The sequence below is a fragment of the Garra rufa genome, chromosome 24, assembly GCF_049309525.1.
Source record: "Garra rufa chromosome 24, GarRuf1.0, whole genome shotgun sequence".
NCBI lineage: Eukaryota > Metazoa > Chordata > Actinopteri > Cypriniformes > Cyprinidae > Garra > Garra rufa.
The window spans coordinates 36,457,422-36,478,167 of NC_133384.1; the positions used below are offsets into that span (position 1 = coordinate 36,457,422).

At 34.7% G+C, this 20,746-nt stretch overlaps 3 protein-coding genes across 3 annotated transcripts; 1 reads left to right on the forward strand and 2 right to left on the reverse strand.

Moving 5' to 3' along the window:
- Positions 1-612: 612 nt before the first annotated feature.
- Positions 613-7,862, forward strand: LOC141300806 (putative protein MSS51 homolog, mitochondrial). The gene is made up of 6 exons (XM_073831102.1): positions 613-836; positions 2,600-2,743; positions 2,825-2,949; positions 5,594-6,157; positions 6,909-6,999; positions 7,078-7,862. The coding sequence occupies exons 1-6, from the start codon at positions 820-822 to the stop codon at positions 7,274-7,276; spliced, it is 1,140 nt and encodes a 379-aa protein (XP_073687203.1). The 5' UTR covers positions 613-819; the 3' UTR covers positions 7,277-7,862.
- A 2,378-nt stretch (positions 7,863-10,240) lies between these two features.
- On the reverse strand, positions 10,241-11,092 carry LOC141300336 (myeloid-associated differentiation marker-like protein 2). Its single transcript, XM_073830636.1, has one exon. It carries the CDS (start codon positions 11,090-11,092, stop codon positions 10,241-10,243), a length of 852 nt encoding a protein of 283 aa, XP_073686737.1.
- A 1,898-nt stretch (positions 11,093-12,990) lies between these two features.
- On the reverse strand, positions 12,991-13,944 carry LOC141300337 (myeloid-associated differentiation marker-like protein 2). Its single transcript, XM_073830637.1, has one exon. It carries the CDS (start codon positions 13,942-13,944, stop codon positions 12,991-12,993), a length of 954 nt encoding a protein of 317 aa, XP_073686738.1.
- Positions 13,945-20,746: the final 6,802 nt, after the last annotated feature.

The following is a 20,746-nucleotide window of genomic DNA, read 5'->3' on the forward strand; positions in this document are numbered from 1 at the left end:
AAGCTTTAAAACTACTTAAAACTTCAAACTATTTCAGACTGAAAAGAGTCAAACTTTTAAAAACTTGCTAGTGACATACTAGTCATACTAGAAACATGCTTGTAACCTGCTAATTATGCCAGCAACATGCAAAAGCATGCTAGTAACCACCCTGGGTACCCTAGCAACTACATAGCAACACCCTAGCAACCACCCCGGGTACCCTAGCAACAGCATAGCCACCACCCCCGGGTACCCTAGAAACCACATAACACCTTAGGAACGACCCCAGGTAGCCTAGCAAAAACCCCAAGTAACCTAGCAACCTCTTAACCACCCTGGTTACCCTAACAATCACATAGCAACACCCTAGCAATCACCCCAAATACCTATCTATCTATCAAACTTAAAGCTTTAAAACTACTTAAAACTTTAAACTATTTCAAACTGAAAAGAGTCAAACTTTTAAAAACTTTTTTAAACTTTCTGGTCAGACTTTCTGAGGGCCAACTTCAAAGTTTGTCGTTTTTTTTTTAATCTAGTTTACTTATTGTTGTATTATTTAGGATGTTATTTATTTTAATCTATTGTGTTGGATTGATAAGATTACTCAGTTTTTTTCTTTTTAAAATGGTCAATGACACTTTTAAAGGACTGTCAGAAGTTGCTGATCTCTGTGTGAAAGTGTACATTAGACACCCGAGAATCATCACAGAAGCCTCGAGAAAACACTGGCGCGGCGGCGCGCGGGTATAAACCCCCCTAGACACCCATCGGACACCCGCAAGAACAGAACAGCCGTTCAGTCTGACTTATTCTGTAAACGCGTGACCACGAACAATGAACAACTCCAACAGGTAAGACCCACGTTTCTGTGATTTTACTGTTATTTAAGAGTGTGCGCGTTACCGCGAATACAGAGGAGATCACTGATGTACTTTTTAAACGCTGTGACGCGCATTTTAAAAGATTTTAGTAACTAAGCAGATATGATTAAAAGTTATTGAGTGTATTAAAATATACTTTATTATTATTATTATCTGTATCGAAATGGTTCCTGAGTTTAGAAAATGTATTTAAAAATTATTAAAATGTATTTCCTATTTATTGACCGGCATTTAATAGCATAAAGCTTGTATTCACGCACTTACACGTTCATTTAAGATGTGTGTGTTTTAAGTTTTAACCATGGTTTTAACTCCAGTTGTCTCAGCTGTCTCACTGCATGCTGGGTGTGTTGTATTTTGAGAGGGGATATAAATATCCCAGCAGCTGTCTGTGCCTCTGTTCATTCACTCAGGCCTCATGAAGCCTCTCAATTATTGTTTAGTAATTAGATCAAGTACAGGACAATCTGCTGTTTACTACATTAATGCCTGAGTTCCTGTTTTTCCACGCTGCTTCATTCTCATGTCATTTTTAGTATTCATTAATAAATGGTAGGGGTGTGACTGGGTGAATCCCGAGCAGGGCGTTTGTTGGGCCGAAATGAGGCCTGATCATGAGCCCAAGAATAGACTAATGCTAAATAATCACTGAATTGTTCTCAAAATCAAATTAACATTTGTTTTTTTATAATCAGTCATGCTTTTGTCAACAACACCTACAGCAATAGTAACTATATCATTAGTAAAGTACTTTCCAAAAGCAACATTGAATGTTTGGTTTCTTTATGTCTTCTACATTTCAACAGTTTTATGCTTTTTAATAATTCACAGCATAAAACAAACCCATGTTTATCATCTTACTGCATGCAAACCTGTGTTTAATGTTTTGTTTTATTTGATATTGCATAGTTATTTATCTATTTTTTTTTTTTTTTTTTGAGCATTTCATAACATGTCCATGTTATATCTATTTAATCTGATTTTAGATAACAGCTCAATTTTTTGCCAAAAATACTATCGGAATTGACTGGATCACACATAAATGACTGAAGATACACTACTCTACAAAAGTGTGGGGTGTGTACGATTTTTTATATTTTAGAAGACCTTTCTGCTCACCAAGGCTGCATTTATATATAAAAAAAAAGGTAAATACGTTAACAATAAGGTAATACAAAAAGGTAAAGTACTGAAATTGCATTTTTTTTTAAATAGCCGTTTTCTTTGTGAATATATTTTAAAACATAAATTATTTCTGTGATCAAAGCTGAATTTTTAGCATCATTACTCAGTCTTCAGGGTCACAAAATCCTTCATAAATCATTCTAATATGCTGTTTTGATATAAATGATAAGAACAGTTATGCTGCTTCATATCTTCATATATTCACATCGTATATAAATCCATTAAACATTTGTTTTTTCAGGATCATTTGATTAATAGAAAGTTATAAAACAGCATTTATTTGAAATAGAAAACTTTTGTAACATTATAAATGTCTTTACTGTTACTTTTCATCAATTTAATGCATCCTTGCTGAATAAAGTTATTCCAAAAAGTCATTCTGACTCAAAAACTTCTGAATGACATATAAAGATATTACTCTCCAAACTATCCACAATATACATTTAAAACACATTTTACTATTGTTTATTTTCTCTCTATCAGAGGAGACTAGGCACCTTTTTTTGTCACAAATGCTGCTTAACATCCCTTTTTCTCTCTTTCTTCAGTGTTTCAGACAGTAAGGCCGACAAGCCTCTTACATTCCGCTCGGCGAAGGAGATGTTTGAGAAAATGGAGGAATCGTTCAAAATATGTGCGCATTGTGAGAGACTTCCATCACAGGTCAAAGGCTCGCTGAAGAGATGCACACGGTACCTTGACGGGATGATTCAGATGAGATGAGAATAACTGCTATATCTCACATTTATAACATCTCTCTCTGTTTTCTACAGCTGTCTGAATGTGTATTACTGCAGCAAAGAGTGTCAGAAGAAAGACTGGCCTCACCATAAGCTGTACTGCAACAAACTACGCATGGCGGCGGTGGACAGACGTGTCGAGTGGCTTGTTTATAAAGGTGAGGATGATGAAGATGCAGTATGAGGAGTATAAGTTTTATATACAGAGTTCAAAAAAGGTGCTTAAAGTGCTTGAAATACTTGGAATTTACTTTTTGAAATTTAAGGCCTGGAAAACCCTTGAAAATGGCAATATTCCTGAAGGCTACTTGAAGAAGTGCTTGAGTTACTGAAAGACAATGCATCTATGAAATAAGTGTTTAATTTTTCCAATTAGCACATCTTTTTTCATGCAAAATTCACACAATTCAAAAAACAACATACTTTTTTCTGCTTACTACAGTAAAACTAGCGACCTAAGCCAGTAGTAGTACTGACAATGTCGTGTAAACATGACGGAAGATGTGAAAAAGGAACAGATTAACCAAATAAATTGAGTCGTTTACACCAAAACCGCTCTGATTGATTCAAAGTCGTGTCTTCAATCAAACAATTTACTAGCAAAAGCCAGATCAAAGTTAAAATGCCATTTATTTTTGAATTTCGACATCACGATTTTTGCTTTTTATGCAATTCGCTAAATGATTCACGATACATGATTTGAAGGCCCGATCTGAAACAAATGATTCGCAATAAATGCTCTGAAGTACCAATCTGAATCAAATGATTTGCGATTTGAAGCCCTGATCTGAAACAAATGATTCGCAAACCATCTCTGAACTCCCAATCTGTCTCAAATGATTCCCTATACGCAAAGTTCACATATGAATCAAATGATTTGCGATTTGAAGCCCTGATCTGAAACAAATGATTCGCAAACCATCTCTGAAGTCCCAATCTGTATCAAATGATTCCCTATACGCAAAGTTCACATATGAATCAAATGATTTGCGATTTGAAGCCCTGATCTGAAACAAATGATTCGCAAACCATCTCTGAAGTCCCAATCTGTCTCAAATGATTCCCTATACGCAAAGTTCACATATGAATCAAATGATTTGCGATTTGAAGCCCTGATCTGAAACAAATGATTCGCAAACCATCTCTGAACTCCCAATCTGTATCAAATGATTCCCTATACGCAAAGTTCACATATGAATCAAATGATTTGCGATTTGAAGCCCTGATCTGAAACAAATGATTCGCAAACCATCTCTGAACTCCCGATCTGTCTCAAATGATTCCCTATACGCAAAGTTCACATATGAATCAAATGATTTGCGATTTGAAGCCCTGATCTGAAACAAATGATTCGCAAACCATCTCTGAAGTCCCAATCTGTCTCAAATGATTCCCTATACGCAAAGTTCACATATGAATCAAATGATTTGCGATTTGAAGCCCTGATCTGAAACAAATGATTCGCAAACCATCTCTGAACTCCCGATCTGTCTCAAATGATTCCCTATACGCAAAGTTCACATATGAATCAAATGATTTGCGATTTGAAGCCCTGATCTGAAACAAATGATTCGCAAACCATCTCTGAACTCCCAATCTGTATCAAATGATTCCCTATACGCAAAGTTCACATATGAATCAAATGATTTGCGATTTGAAGCCCTGATCTGAAACAAATGATTCGCAAACCATCTCTGAACTCCCAATCTGTCTCAAATGATTCCCTATACGCAAAGTTCACATATGAATCAAATGATTTGCGATTTGAAGCCCTGATCTGAAACAAATGATTCGCAAACCATCTCTGAACTCCCGATCTGTCTCAAATGATTCCCTATACGCAAAGTTCACATATGAATCAAATGATTTGCGATTTGAAGCCCTGATCTGAAACAAATGATTCGCAAACCATCTCTGAACTCCCGATCTGTCTCAAATGATTCCCTATACGCAAAGTTCACATATGAATCAAATGATTTGCGATTTGAAGCCCTGATCTGAAACAAATGATTCGCAAACCATCTCTGAACTCCCGATCTGTCTCAAATGATTCCCTATACGCAAAGTTCACATATGAATCAAATGATTTGCGATTTGAAGCCCTGATCTGAAACAAATGATTCGCAAACCATCTCTGAAGTCCCAATCTGTATCAAATGATTCCCTATACGCAAAGTTCACATATGAATCAAATGATTTGCGATTTGAAGCCCTGATCTGAAACAAATGATTCGCAAACCATCTCTGAACTCCCAATCTGTCTCAAATGATTCGCTATAAATAAAGTTCCGATATGAATCAAATGATTTGCTACGCGCAAAGTTCTAATCTGAATTAAATGATTCGTGATACGAAATTTAAAGCCCCGATCTGAAACAAATGATTTGCGAATCATCTCCAAAGTCCCGATCCGAATCCAATTATTTGCTACATGCAAAGGTCTGATCTAAATCAAATTGTTTGCAACACACGTTCTGAAGTCTGAATCAGATGATTTGTGATATGTGATTTGAAGTCTTGATTCCAAGCAAGTGATTTTGCGATACGCAAAAAGTCAAATGGGATTTGAAGCCCCGATCTAAAATGATGGTTCGCGAATCATTATTCAGATTGGAACTTGGAGCATGGATTGTGAATCATTTGATTCAAAATTGGGACTTTGGTGTGGGTTCGTGAATCATTTGATTCAGATTGGGACTTCTGAGCGTTTATGGCGAATCATTTGCTTCCTTTTACAGTATCAGTACGAGCCCTGTATATAGTGTATATATAATAAATGTATAAATATATTTATTTACATAGGGGATCTTCCTTTCCCTACGGAGGCGTGGTCTCGTCCTGCTAACAAAGTCAGCTGTTGGAAAGATTGGTTGTCCATGCAGGGAGATCTGACACCCCGTCTGGAGCCCATCCTGTCCGGACAAAACATGACAGACCTCTGGACCAATGCCTGCAGGCCGCGGCCGGAGGAGGCGGAGCTTCGTGAGTCAGTGTGGCGGGTTTGCAGTGAGTTTCTCTCCCGGCCTCTTACGATCGGAATGGGAGTGAGGATGTTTAACCTGGATCCGTATTCACGGCCGCTCACTATTCACGTGGTGGGAGCCGCTCACAGCGAGACCCTGGGAGCCAGAATCACAGACATGGATGAGCTCGGCCGCATGTTTCCAGGCCACCAGGGGCTGGAGGTGGTGATGGTAGGGCCCGAGGTGGTTCAGGGGCCCATCATGAGGCCCCCGCTGAGGGCGTTCGGACCTCGGGGAAAAGTTTACATTAGTGCTTACAAGGGCCTCTATCATCAGTTCTGGGAGGAAGTTGTAGAGAAAGGAGAAGCGGCCAAACCAAATCTAGTGGTTGGATTTCATCCAGGTACAAACAAACCACCATAGAACATTTGAAGATTTCAATTGTTATGCTCACCAGTGCTGCACTTATTTGATCAAAAATACAGTAAAATAGTAAGATTTTAAGCATCATTACTCAGTTTTCAGTTTCACATGATTCTTCTTCAGAAATCATTCTAATATGCTGATTTGCTGCTCAAGAAACATTTGTAATGACTAGCAATGGCGTAAACAATTTGTTTAAAAAGCTTACTGCAAACTTTTGAGTCTACTTACCAAATCTAGTGGTTGGATTTCATCCAGGTACAAACAAACCACCATAACATTTGAAGATTTCAATTTTTATGCTCAACAAGGCTGCACTTATTTGATAAAAATACAGTAAAATGGTTAATATTATTGCACATTTAAAGTAACTGTCTTCTATGTGAATGTTTAAAAAAAAAAAAAATTTCTGTGATCTAAGCTGAATCTTTAGCATCATAGTTTTCAATGTCACATGATCCTTCAGAACTTATTCTAATATGCTGATTTGCTATTCAAGAAGTATTTTTTGATTATTAGCAATGGTGTAAACAATTAGTTCAAAAAAGCTTACTGCAATTTATGATGCCTTATATATAATTTTATGAGATTTAGTATAATCAGAGCAGAATTTGTGTTTTTCATAAACAATAAGGACCTCTACCTGTGTATATAAACATTGATTTTGCCGATTATACCTTTAAACTTAATGCTGAAATTGAGTCCTCATTGATTCTGAACTTTATTTGCAGGGTTTGAGGGACAGGAAGTGAATCAGGATTGGTTGCCGACACTCCTGCTGCTACGAGATTACAATATCCCGACGTTATTCACCATGATCAAGTATGTTATACATATGTATACAACAGCATATATGAGAATGACCACTGTTTTACTTATTGCTGTCTATCTATGATTCAGTAATGAAGAGCTGCAGAGTACTCTTCATATGTTCATGGAGTTGGAGATGGATGTTAAGGACACCGGCTCAAACCCCTTCAGCTCTTTGAAACCTGAACAACTGCCAAAAAGCCCTAACAAAGCACCTATTTATGCCAATGCTCACTATGTTTCTTTCCATGGACTGCTGGAGGTGAAAGAAGAGGAAGAACAGAATTAACACTGGATATTTCAACTCAACTCTGCCCTCAGTCTCAATAAAGATAATGCTAGTGGCTGCAAAGGATAGACTTGAGTAGTTTAATTAGTGCTTATAAGTATTGAAATGTTATGTGACATTTGTGACCCTGGACCACAAAACCAGTCGTAAGCAGCTTTGGTATACATTGTATGGGTCAAAATTATTGATTTTTCTTTTATGCCAAAAATCATTAGCATATTAAGTAAATATCATGTTCCATGAAGATATTTAGTAAATTTCCTACTGTAAATATATCAAAACTTAGTAATATGCATTGCTAAGAACTTTATTTGGACAACTTTAAAGGCGATTTTCTCAATATTTAGATTTTTTGCACCAAATTCCATATTTTCAAATAGTACATCAATACATCAATGTAAAGCTTATTTATCCTTCAGATGATGTATAAATCTCAATTTCTCAGAATCTAAAAATAAATCCCCTAATGACTGGTTTTGTGGTCCAGGGTCACTTTTTTCAATGCAGATATAAAAAAAAATACATGTGATGTGAAAATATGGGATCAATGAGTTCAATTTATTAAAATATATTATTGTTTACGTTTCCAGCTGTCTCTGTATGGATTGAAACGCAGGCGCTTTTATTTTTTACCTCATTGATTCGGTGTGCCTTAAGCCCTTCAGCAGTTATGCAAAATCATGCAAATAAACTGATAAATCAACTTGTCGTTTTAAGATAAACCAAAGACTATAGATAGACTGTATAGATATAAAGGGAGTTTGGAGAAACTCAGCTTAGCATACAAATGACGGTGCAGTTTAAACATAACCACATTTATTTTACTATCATTTTATAACAGTTTTCAACTGTCAGGAGCTTTAAATATTAGGAGATGCTCTATTATTTTATTAAAATATTAATTTGATAGATTTTTTTTTTTTTTTTTTTTTAAGGAATGAGTATAAAACATCTGACCCTGGACCATGAGTGTACATGTTTCGAAATGGAGACTTATACATCATCTAAAAGCTTAATAAACAAGCTATTTGGAGCTATAGGACAATATCTGGACAAGATACAACTATTTGAAAATCTGGAATATGACGGTGCAAAAAAAAAAAAAATCTAAATATTGAGAAAATCGCCTTTAAAGTTGTCCAATTGAAGTTCTTAGCAATGCACATTACTAATCAATCAGAAATTAAGTTCTGATATATTTACGGTAGGAAATTTACAACGCTCTAAAAACGCTCATCAATTTCAAAATGATTGAGATAGCCAATCAAATCAAAGGAGGCGGGGCTTAACTTCACAGATTTCGAACAATCCCAGCGCTGCGGCGACGCTTCAGTTTTTAGCGGTTATGTGAGGTAAGATGTCTAAACATTTAATATTCGACAATTGTTTTACGATAGAAATGTTAAACGAACCATAGTAGTATACAATAATTCAAAACTATTCGTGTTTGTCAAATTTAGCCTTTTTGAATTGAAAATATACGTAATCATTGCTTAACTATCTTAAATTCGTTACTGAATGTTAACAAAGCCGTTTTCGAAATATTATCCATACGATTATGAGTGAATGTGATGTGATAATCTAGCCTGTTAAATATGATATTCTTTATTATCCTTTTCTTAACTACTTTAATTTGCTTCCATTTATTATTTTCTTTAAATAAAAAGACCCCCTTCCCCACAAAACTAGTGTTTAAGACATGAATACAGCTTTACATTCTTGCAATGTTTGTGGAACATCTGACTATAAAGTAAAATATTTGTACTTTTTAAAATAACAGTTTTCTATATTAATATATTTTAATATGTAATTTATTCCTGTGATCAAAGCTACATTTTCAGCATCATTACCCCAGTTTTTCAGTGTCACGCGATGTTTCAGAAATCATTCTAATATGCTGATTTGCTTCTTCAAGAAACATTTTTTATTACTATTATCGATATTTAATTTCATTTTTAGGATTCTTTGATTAATAGAAAGATCCAAAGATCAGCATTTAGATGAAATAAAAGCTTTTGTAACATTTTTGGGGGAAAGAAATTACAGAAAAAAAATACTTTTAATTACCAAGGATGCTGTAAATTGATAAAAAAGGGATGATAAACAGTGTCGGGGGTAATGCATTACAAGTAACATAATAATATTACTTTTTCCAAGTAACTAGAAGAGTGACAAGAAAATATCTGAGTTACTTTTTCAAATAAGTAACGCCAGTTACTTTTTCCAGCATTTATTGATTAAAAGCTCTCCTGTCCCCATGTTGAGAGAAATTGTGGGTAAGATGTTACTTTAGTTCTAGAATAAATGTGAACATACAAAAAAATAATCTCACTCACTAAAAAATAAATAAAAAAAACAGTGAAATTCAATGCAAACCTGCAACAATTAAATATGTTAAATAATACAAATATCCTTTATGTATTTAATCCTATTTTATTAACCAATGTCTTTGCTGCCGACCTTCCATGATCCATCCATACTAATAAGCAAAAATGACACAAGATAATCTAACATTTGTTTTCCTTTTTTTATTGCTGAAGAGTTGATATTTTATCGTCTGCGGTCTACTATACAGACGTGAATTTACTTTTCTCTAAGCCTGAGGCTTTTGGTGTGAAAAGGCTTTTACATTTGCCAAAAATAGAACTTTTTATATTAAAAACAAACAAGCAAGCCCTGCCCAGATTTAAAAAGTAACGCAAAAGTAACGTAACGCATTACTTTCCATAAAAAGTAAATAGTAACATAATTAGTTACTTTTTTAGGCAGCAACTCAATATTGTAATGCATTACTTTTAATAGTAACTTTCCACAACACTGATGATAAAGATGTTTATAATGTTACAAAAGATTTCTATTTCACATAAATGATGTTTTTCTGAACTTTATGTTCATCATAGAAACCTGAAAAAAATCTACCCAGCTGTGTTCAACATAATACATGTTTTTGAGCAAATCTGAATATTACCTTTTTTTACAAAGTTCAATTAAAGTCCAAATGAGGTCTGCAAGGTAAAGCCCCAAGTTCACATATGTCAGGACTGTGACCAAGTTAAGGTCATGAAAGCGATAATCGTGGGTTTTGGAGTCTCTTTTATAGTATTTATAGCCGTAAACAGGCCAAAGGATGGCAGCAGAAACATACAGAGCAACAGCGGCAACGTCAAGCCACAATTCCAATTTATTGAGATTGCAGCATCGCAGTAGATCCACGCACTTCTGCAGGTGCGACGGTATGACCACCACGGTTGGAGGAAAACACACCACGTAGACCACAATGCACAAGATCAAACCTAGAGGCCGGAACTGGTTTTCCACTCCTTTGAAGAAGCTGTATACCGCGGTAAAGATGAGGCAGGCTACAAACGCCTGGCTGAAGCGCAGGATGCCTCGCACGCTGGACAGGTAACCTTCAGGACACTTGAGTTTTAACTTCACAGCGTCGACCACGTACGCGCCGAACGCCAGAATGGAGGCGATGGCGCAGATAATGTCTGCGATGCATGTTGCGCACACAAACACGGTGCAGTACATGAGAGACGCGGACAACAGCATGAGGGACGACAGAAGACTCAATCCGCAGGAGAGATCATTCCAAGAGTGCTTGAGCAGGAAGGTCTCGATCAGTACAACCATCAGGCACTTCTCGATTACGAAGATCACCACAGCTACGATGAGTCCGAATACCCACACAAACTCACACCAGATCCCGTATGGACTAGACATGCTGCCACGAAACATTGGGATGATCAGCGCCAGTGCGCAGAACACCATCTCGAGGATTCGGAAACTTTGAGAGAAGCTCAAGCCGAACATCGTTGTTCTTCGTCTGATGCCAGAGAAGTGTGAGCTCTGCTCTAACAGTCATTACTCCACACTGCATGATTTACATTTACAATGCTGATGAAATCTTTACACACACTGTCAACTTCTAGTGTGTGGGAGTTCATAGTCTTCTGTTCTCTAATGTTCATATCTTCATGTCATGTTCAGGTTCAAAAGCAAAATGTTAGTTTAAAAAGTCTTGTCTGTTCACCAAGGCTGCATTTGTTTGATCGAAAAATACAGTGCGAGCTGAAATATTGTGAAAAATTATTACATTTTCTATTTGAATATATTCTAAAATTAAATGTATTCCTTTGATGCAACGCTGAATCTTTTGTAACATTTTTTGGGGGAAACAAATTACAGAAATTAATACTTAGGTAATACTTAGTACTTAAATAACATTTAGCAAGGGTGCTTTAAATTCATCAAAAGTGATGATAAAGATGTTTATAATGTTACAAAAGATTTCTATTTCAGATACATGCTGTTCTTCTGAACTTTCTATTCATCAAAGAAACCTGAAAAAATCTACTCAGCTGTTTTCAACATCATAATAATAAATGTTTTAAGCAGCAAATCAGAATATTAGAATAATTTCTGAGAGATCATGTGGCTGGAGCAATGATGCTAAAAAATTCAGCTTTGAAATTACAGGAATAAGTTACATTTCAAAATATATTCAAATAGAAAACAGTTATTTTAAATAGTAAAAATAATTCAGAATTTGACTGTTTTTGCTGTACTTTGGATCACATAAATGCAGGCTTGGTAAGCAGAAGAGACTTCTTAAAAAAACCTTAAAAATCTTACCGTTCAAATACTTTTGACTGGTAGAGTAAATGTTAATTATATTATTAAATGTTAACAAATACAATTTTAAAATTTGTTTATTATTTTCACATAAATGTATAGCTTTAATAAAAACAAAAATAACACAGATGTTAAATAAAATCATTTATTATGAACAATCAAGCATTTATGAAAGTGAAATAGAATATACATAAACATTTCCAATATCTATATTCCACGAAGAACATTTACCATCACCATTGAAGTGTTGCATTGCACAAAACCTTCTGTATATTGGAAAAAGGTTCTTTATATTATTAAAATGTTCTTCATACGAAACAGAACAAATCTTTATTTTAAGAAGTGTCCACAGAAAGGACTTTTATTTTCAAGAATTTTAATAACTGATCCATTAAATGTTTGATTTAAAGGGATAGTTCACCTAAAGATAAAAATTTGATGTTTATCTGCTTACCCCCAGGGCATCCAATTGTTTCTTCAGTAGAACACAAACAAAGATTTTTAACTCAAAGCGTTGCAGTCTGTCAGTCATATAATGGCAGTCAGTGGGCTCCACGACTTTAATAGTCAAAAGACATACACAGACAAAACCAAATTAAACCCTACGGCTTGTGACGATACATTGAGGTCTTAAGACACCAAACAATCATTTTGTGCAAGAAACACAAAACAGTATTATATTGTTTATGACCTCTGATCTGCGGCAGTGTCCAACTGTCCTGAGCGCGTTCACAACAGCCGATAAAATAAATACTGTTCAGTTTCTTGCACAGGCTGATTGTTTAGTGTCTTAAGACCTGAATGTATCATCAGGAGCCACAGGGATTTAGTTTTGCCTGTGTACATTTTTTTGACAATCAAATCCTTGGAGCCCATTGGCTTCCATTATATGACTGACAGATTGCAACATTTAAAAATCTTCATTTGTGTTAAACTAAAGAAACTAAGTCACCTACATCTTGGATGCTCTGGGGGTAAGCAGATAAACATCAAATTTTAGTTTTTGGGTGAACTATCCCTTTAAAAATGGTTCTTCCAAGGCATCACTGAAAACCCTGTTTATTTTCAAATCACAGTTAAGAGCGTCTGAATCCACAGATACCACAGCAAGTGAAGACCAGGTCAGTGACGTACAGGCCGAGGTTAACGTAGGTCATGAAGGTCACAACAAACTGGATGCTCCATATACAGCTGTTTCCCGGACAGTCTTTGGGCCGTGGGTTTCCTTTAAAGCTGTAGGTGGGCCAGAGGATGGCGGCAGTAATGTAAAGCAGAACCGATATGACCAGGAAAAGCATAGTGAAACGATCAATGGGTAGACATTTCTTTAACTTGGTCAAGATGTTAGTGATGATGGTCAGGAGGGTCAGAGGCAAAGGAATCACATAGGCCGCGATGCACCACAGGAGAGCTGGTTTACCAACATAACCGATCAAGGAAATGAGGATGATGCAGGCAATGAAGGCCTCGAGAATCTTGATAAAGCCTGGAAGCACAGCCACATACGTCGCGGAGCGCGTTGCATCGCATTTATCCCTGAATGTCTCCACGCAGTAAAGAGCGCAACACACCGCGGAGAGGATCGTGACCATCCAGCCCCAAATACACTTCCGGCAGATGTAGAAGTTGGCGAACATCACCGTGCAGGAGAACGTGCAGAGCGACGCCATCATGGCCATGCCGGTCGTGAAGTCGTCCCAGTCCATGCAGAAAACCAAGATCAGCTTGTGGATGAGGAACATCTCCACTATGGTGATGACCAGCGAGATGATGGGACACAAACCCCACACCACCATGCAGTAGATCCAATAGGTGTGACCTGGGTGACCCCAGACGCAGCTCACCACAAACGTCACCACACACATCACGATCTGTGCCATGTGCAGGGCCCCGCGAGTGCTTGTCAGGGCCGAAAGAGAGAATTTGGGCTTTTCCATCTTGAAAATAACTAGCGCAGTGTGGCTCTTCAAGAGGTCTGAAGGCGTTATGGAAACGAGATGCTCTCGGATGAAGATAAAAACGTATGACATGCTAGATCATGCAAATAACACTGCAACCGTCACATTACAAGCCTAGTGGTTATCAGTGGGGAACGTACTCAAAAGGTCAATTCACATTTATTTATAGTGCTTTTTACTCCAATTATGAAACGAATTCAATTTGGCTGTTTAGAAGCTCTACAGAAGACAAGTCTCAGTTGTCACTATATTGTTTCAGTTCAGATCAATAGCTGTCAAGGTTGCAAAAGTCATCAGTTATAAAATAAATTCAGTTCTATAAAGCAGCTCTACAGACAATAGCGCCATTTTAACTCTAAGCTGTTTCGGTTCAGTCCAATAATTATGAATTAACTTTAGTTTAATAAATTTAGCTCAATTTAGTTCTATGTTGATTCAGTTAGGTTCAATATTTGTTAGTGTTGCAAAGTTTATTCGTTGTGAACCAAATTCAGTTCAGCAATTCAACAGCTTTACACTAGACAATAGTGCAATTATTCAGCTCAATTAAATTATATATATTATATAACACTAAAGTTTGGGATCAGAGCGATGCTTTTTACAGGAGACTTTTCTGCTCATCAAGGTTGCATTTATTTGGTTAAAAATACTGGAAAAGAGCTAATATCGTAAAATGTTAATGCAATTTAAAATAGTGTTTTTTATTTTAATATATTTTAAAATATAATTTTGTGCTGGTTAATATTTTTTGGAACCAGGATTCTTTGATAAATAAAACATTAAAGAATAGCATTTATTTAAAATGAAACATTTTTGTAACAATAAACACCTTGTTCAAAGTTTGGGGTCAGTAATCAATTTTTATTCAGCAATGATGTGATAAATTGATAAAAAGTGATAGTAAAGACTTATATATTGTTAGAAAAGATTTCTATTTTAAATACATGCTGTTCTTTTTAACTTTTTATTCATCAAAAAATCAAAGAAAAAAGTATCACAGCTTCGAAAAAAACTTTAAACAGCAAAACTGTTTCCAACGTTGATAATAAAAGTAATAAATCAGTATATTAGAATGATTTCTGAAGGATCATGTGACACTAAAGACTGGAGTAATGGCTGATGAAAAAGTCTGAATTTAATTTATATCTAACAATTGTGACTATAACTCGCAGTTGTCCATTTGTATCTCACAGTTCTGATAAAACAAGTCAGAATTGCACGTTTATATGATGCAATTCTGAGAAAAAAGGTAAGAATTGTGTGATGTAAACTCGAAATTGTGAGAAAAAAGTCAGAATTGTGAGAGAAAAAATCGCAATTAATTTTTTTTACTTTTTATTCAGTGGCGGAAAACGGGATTCCATAGAAATCTGCCCTCTAGTGAATGCACTGAATAACAGCAGCTTCATATGTTTGCATCCAAAGAAATCAGTAAATTTGTACATTTTCATGACTTTAAAAAACATAAATGTTTTATTACTTCATTTAAAAAATGAAACTTCTGTCATCATTTACTCAGGCTCACGTTGTTCCAAACTTGTATGAGTTTCTTTCTTCTAAACATAAAGAAGATATTTTTTAAAGAATAGTGGCTTCTAAATAGTTGCTGGTAGGCATTGTCTTCCATATTGTCTTCCATATTTTTTACCCCTGTTATGGAAGTTGATGGCTTCCAGCAATTCTTTGGTTACCCATATTCTTCCAAATATCTTAGTTATGAGAGATTATGACAAAACATTCATTTTTTGATGATCTGTTTAACATATTAATCATTAGGTATTCAAGAGTAAAGCAGCTTCCCTGTTGTCCTCCTGACTCGTTAGCCATGCATGATCACGCATCATCATGCATAATCATTTTGCATCATCTATACTGGATTAAATTACCAGGATGAACTGCTAGTGAACTGCATCCATGTATTTTACCTATTTACCACATTTACCCAATATAAGTCTTTCATTATAAGCTATGTAGATGTTTTAGTGAATCATTGTAAACTAGGCAGTGACTCACCTATTCCTTGTTATTGTATGTGACTGGTCTAAATTAAAAGCTGAACAAAGCTGAAGGATTGCGTGAGTCTATAAACCCTAGGAAGAAAAACACTTTCCCTGTGCAGCAATGCCACCTTGATTAAGTTAACTTAATGACTGTCATGTGTCGGGCGGATGTTGTGCACAAGGCCGGGCGTTGTCTCATTACCAGTGCAACCCACCCTTTTGGCCAGTGACATGACTATAAAACTGTAAACAAGTCAGGTGATACAGTACAGGATGATCTTTTCCTTTTTCTGCCAATGCACAAAGAAAAACAAGAAGGATTCCTGTAATTCTGAGAAAGATAGGTACTTATAAATAGACAAATTAACAATACTAGTTTTCACTGGTAGTGTATATCCAAATAGATAGGTAGATAGATAGAATTCAAACATAATTGTATATCTCTGTTTAATATATAATAACTCTACAGTATATCTCTTCACCCAGCGTGGAGTCGTAGTGTGACGGCAGAGCTCACTGCGCATGCGCGCACAATCACAAATATGCCCGCTGCCTGACAGACAGTCGAAAGCAAATCAGGTAAGACTGTCCATTCAAATTATTATTCCATTTACTATATTTTTTAAAACCCAAGCATCCTTTAGCGATTCCTATAGTTGAAGTGCTGCATTTCACACTTTTAAATGCCTTGACATCGGCATGTAACGTTAGTTCACTGAGTGCCTTTACACTGTCTGCACATTAGCTGCAAGAGCTATTCACGCTAGCTTAATCTAAATCGTCGCCGTTTCGTTTGCACGGCTACGTGTATTAAAGACACTTTATAATAATAATACCGAATACGCCACAGAGCTGTCACCGCGCTGCATGCATCGGTAATGTTTGCAAACTAGTGAGTGTGAGTGTCTATAACGTTATCTGCCTGTCAGGTAACGTTACACATCAGGTAGATTTGGGCTAGGAAGTGTGTGCGGGTGTTATAATGTTTATGTCTGTGAGTGAACGCTGACATGTGGAATATAAATAGCGCTTTGTGGACATTAAAGCATAAGAATAGCGACAAAGCGCGTGCCAGGTGGGTTTGACGTCGCGCTCATGAGGCGTTTCTCTCGCTCGCTGATTGGCTGACAGACTGCCGACGTTGCGTTAATTCGCTATAGCTACTATTAGTAAAACTATTAGTTTTTTTGACAGAATGATTCTGGAAGGTACTTACATTGTTTTAAAAAGATCAAAATTTATTCTGATTTTACCGTGCCTATATTTAGAAAATGTTAGATTTTTTTTTAAAGAAGTCTGCTCACCAAGCCTGCATTTATTTGATTCAAAATACAGCAGAAACGGTAAAATTTGTAAATATTTTTACTATTTAAAATAACTGTTTTCTATTTGACTGTATGTTAAAATGTAATTTATTCCTGTGATTTCAAAGCTGAATTTTAAGCATCATTACTGCAGTCTTCAGTGTCACATGACCCTTCAGAAATAATTCTAATATGCTGATTTGCTGCTCAAGAAACATTTTATATTATTATTATTATCAATATTTAAAACAGCTAAGTGCTTTTTTCAGGATTCTTTGATGAATACAATGATCCAAAGATCAGCATTTATCTGAAAAAAAAACAAACAAACAAACAAAAAACTTTTGAAACATTGAACACTATAGCATTCAAAAGCTTGGAGTCAGTACAATTTTATTATTTTATTTATTTTTTTTTTTTTTGAAAAGAAATTAGCACTTTTATTTAGCAAGGATGCTTTAAAATGATCAAAAGTGACGATAAAGACATTTATAATGTTACAAAAGATTTTTATTTTTAGATAAATGCTGTTCTTCTGAATTTTCGATTTATTAAAGAAACCTGGAAAATGTGTGACTAGACTAATATTGCAAAAAATTCAGCTTTGAAATCACAGGAATAAATAACATTTTAAAATATATTCAAATAGAAAGCAGTTATTTTAAATAGTACAAATATTTCAACATTTTCATCCACCTGTGAGGAATCCCCTTATCCTAAAATTTATATATATATATTTTTTATGTATAAACACTGAATACTGAAAAGTTGTGTAAAATGAATAGACTCACTAGACCTGTGCTGTTAGATGTATTACTTATTTACTTATTTTCATTAAAATATGAATTTTTTTTTATTCAAATGTTTTTGTTCAATTATTTATTATGTATTTAAAAACTATTTTATTTGATAGAGGAATTTTGATATTTTAACCAATTTCTAATTAATTTGTATTACTATTTTTAGCTTATTTTTTATTGTTTTATTTATTTATTAACTTTTTTCTAAACTTTTCCATTGACTCCGGAGATAAGGTTATGCAGCGTGACCAAAATCTAATATATCATGGTAACAGTAGATGTGCTTTCATACATTTTTACCTAAAATGTTCCTCTAAAGTCAATGTTTCACTATGAAATCATGTCTAAAACAACTGACAGCGAAATGATATCGTATTATGACAGACACAGACCGTCAGATGCACGTCCTCCTGTCGTGGTATAAATGGATTATATCTCCTTGACCCCTGACCCTTGACCTCTGGAGAACTGATTCTATAGCCCTACATCAGCCGTTCCAATAGAGTATTTCTGCTTTGTTCTGATAGTTTCGTGTTGTAGATGTTCGATGAGCTCTGACCTCACAGCAACCCTAAAGTACAAGAGTCCAGAGCACACGCTTATAAATAGAGAAGAAAACGGGAGAAAGCGGAGATTCCTGTTTTTTCCAGTTGAAATCTAATAAGTATAATTGGGATTCAGAAAGGCACAAATACACACACAGACTCTCAGGAGGCTTGAAAGTCAACTGGATGTGATTCTTCTGAGGGTAACTTCAGCTATTTGTATGTCTAAGGAATTGTTTTAAATTAAAATTTAAAATTGATCTGCTTTTGAAAATAGGACCTAAACTAAATGTTATATACATATATGTATAGATGTTATGTTGTCTTTTACTCTTGTGTCTGACCTAGAGTTTCAATTAAAAAAAAAACTTGATCTGAAATCAATCTAAAAATAATTAAGAATATAAATTAAATATATAAAGTTTTACTGTTTTTACTTTGGATCAAATAAATGTAGGCTTGATGGGCAGAAGAGACTTAACTTTACAAATCTTATTGTTCAAAAACTTTTGACTGGTAGTGTATGTATAGATGTTTACTCATCTGAATGATTCTTTGTGATTCTTTCTTTTGTGATTCTTTATGAATTCTTTATAAAACATTATATTTAAGTTGAAAAAAGGCCCTTTTATGTTTTTGTTCGGCTGTTTTTTATGCTTTATGTGTGTGTGTTTGTTAGGGATGCAACAGCTGAAAAGTTTAAGCCGATACTGACATAATTTGTATCTTATGGTGTAAGTTTTATTTTTATTGAATTATATTGAGATGACTAAATTCTGTGTAAAACATGCTGTAATTTATATAAAAAAAAAAAAAACATTTATTAAAGTATTTAATGACATATAATTTTGTATTTTTACTTGAAATTATTATTAAAATATTAATTTTCCAATACATTTTTGTATTGTGAATTCAAAAGGTTCACTTACTGTATCAAGAAAAGAAAGAAAGTACTGAAATTTTGTAACCCTGAATATCCAGCATTGCAAAAATGTATTATACCCAAAACAAAATGGTTTCTTGAGCCAGTGGCTAAAGATTTTAAAGCTAGAGTAAAAAATATATACTCTAAGGCTGATGATACACTGGGCAACTTTTTGAGCAATTTTGATGGGCAACTTTTTTTGAGCAATGTTGCTTGGCCACTTTCCCATTGTAAATGGATAACAAATTTCTATCTGGATAATTTAGTTCAGTTGTGGGCCCTGTATCACACCTGGCTGCCCATTGACGGCAACATTGTATCATCAGCATAAGAGTCAAAATATGGTATATATTTTTTAAAGAAGTCTCTTTTGCTCACCAAGCCTGAATTTATTTGATCCAAAGTACAGCAAAACCATTTTTTTTACTATTTAAAACAAATGTTTTCTAAATGAATATATTTTAAAATATAATTTATTCTTGTGATTTCAAAGTAGATTTTTTAACACCATTATTCCAGTCTTCAGTGTCACATGATCCTTCAAAAATAATTCTAATAATCTGATTTGCTGCTCAAAAATACATTTATTATAGTAGAATTTTTTTCAGGTGTCTGAAGAACAGCATTGATCTGAAATAAAATGATTTTGTAACAGTATACACTATAGTATAAATACAGTATTTTTGTAAATAGAAATTTTAGAAATACTTTAAATTGATCAGAAGTGATGATAAAGACATAATTATAATTAACATTATAATGTTAGAAAAATATTTTTATGCCAGATAAATGCTGGTCTTTTGAACTTTCTATTCATCAAAGAAACCAGAAAAAAATCTACTCAACTCTTTTTAACATAATAATAATAATAATAATAATAATAATAAATGCTTTTGCAGCAAATCAGCATATTGGAATGATTCCTGAAGGATCATGTGACACTAAAGACTGGATTAATGATGGTAAAAATTCAGCTTTGAAATAACAGAAATAAATTACATTTTAAAATACATTCAAATAGAAAACAGTTATTTTAAACAGATATTTAACAATTTTAAATTTTTTGCTATATTTTGAATCAAATAAATGCAGGCTCAGTGAGCAAAAGAGTCTTCTTTAAAAAAAAAAAAAAACTGGTAGTGTATATTTAGGTCATTGGTCATTGTCATATTGTGCATCCCTAATATTTACTGGCTTGGCTTGTCATTAATATTGTCAGTCTCTCTTCTCTCAACAGCCTGAAGCAATATGACCAGCTAGTTTCTCTCTGTCCTCTCTTTGTCCCGTTTGACGCGTGAGG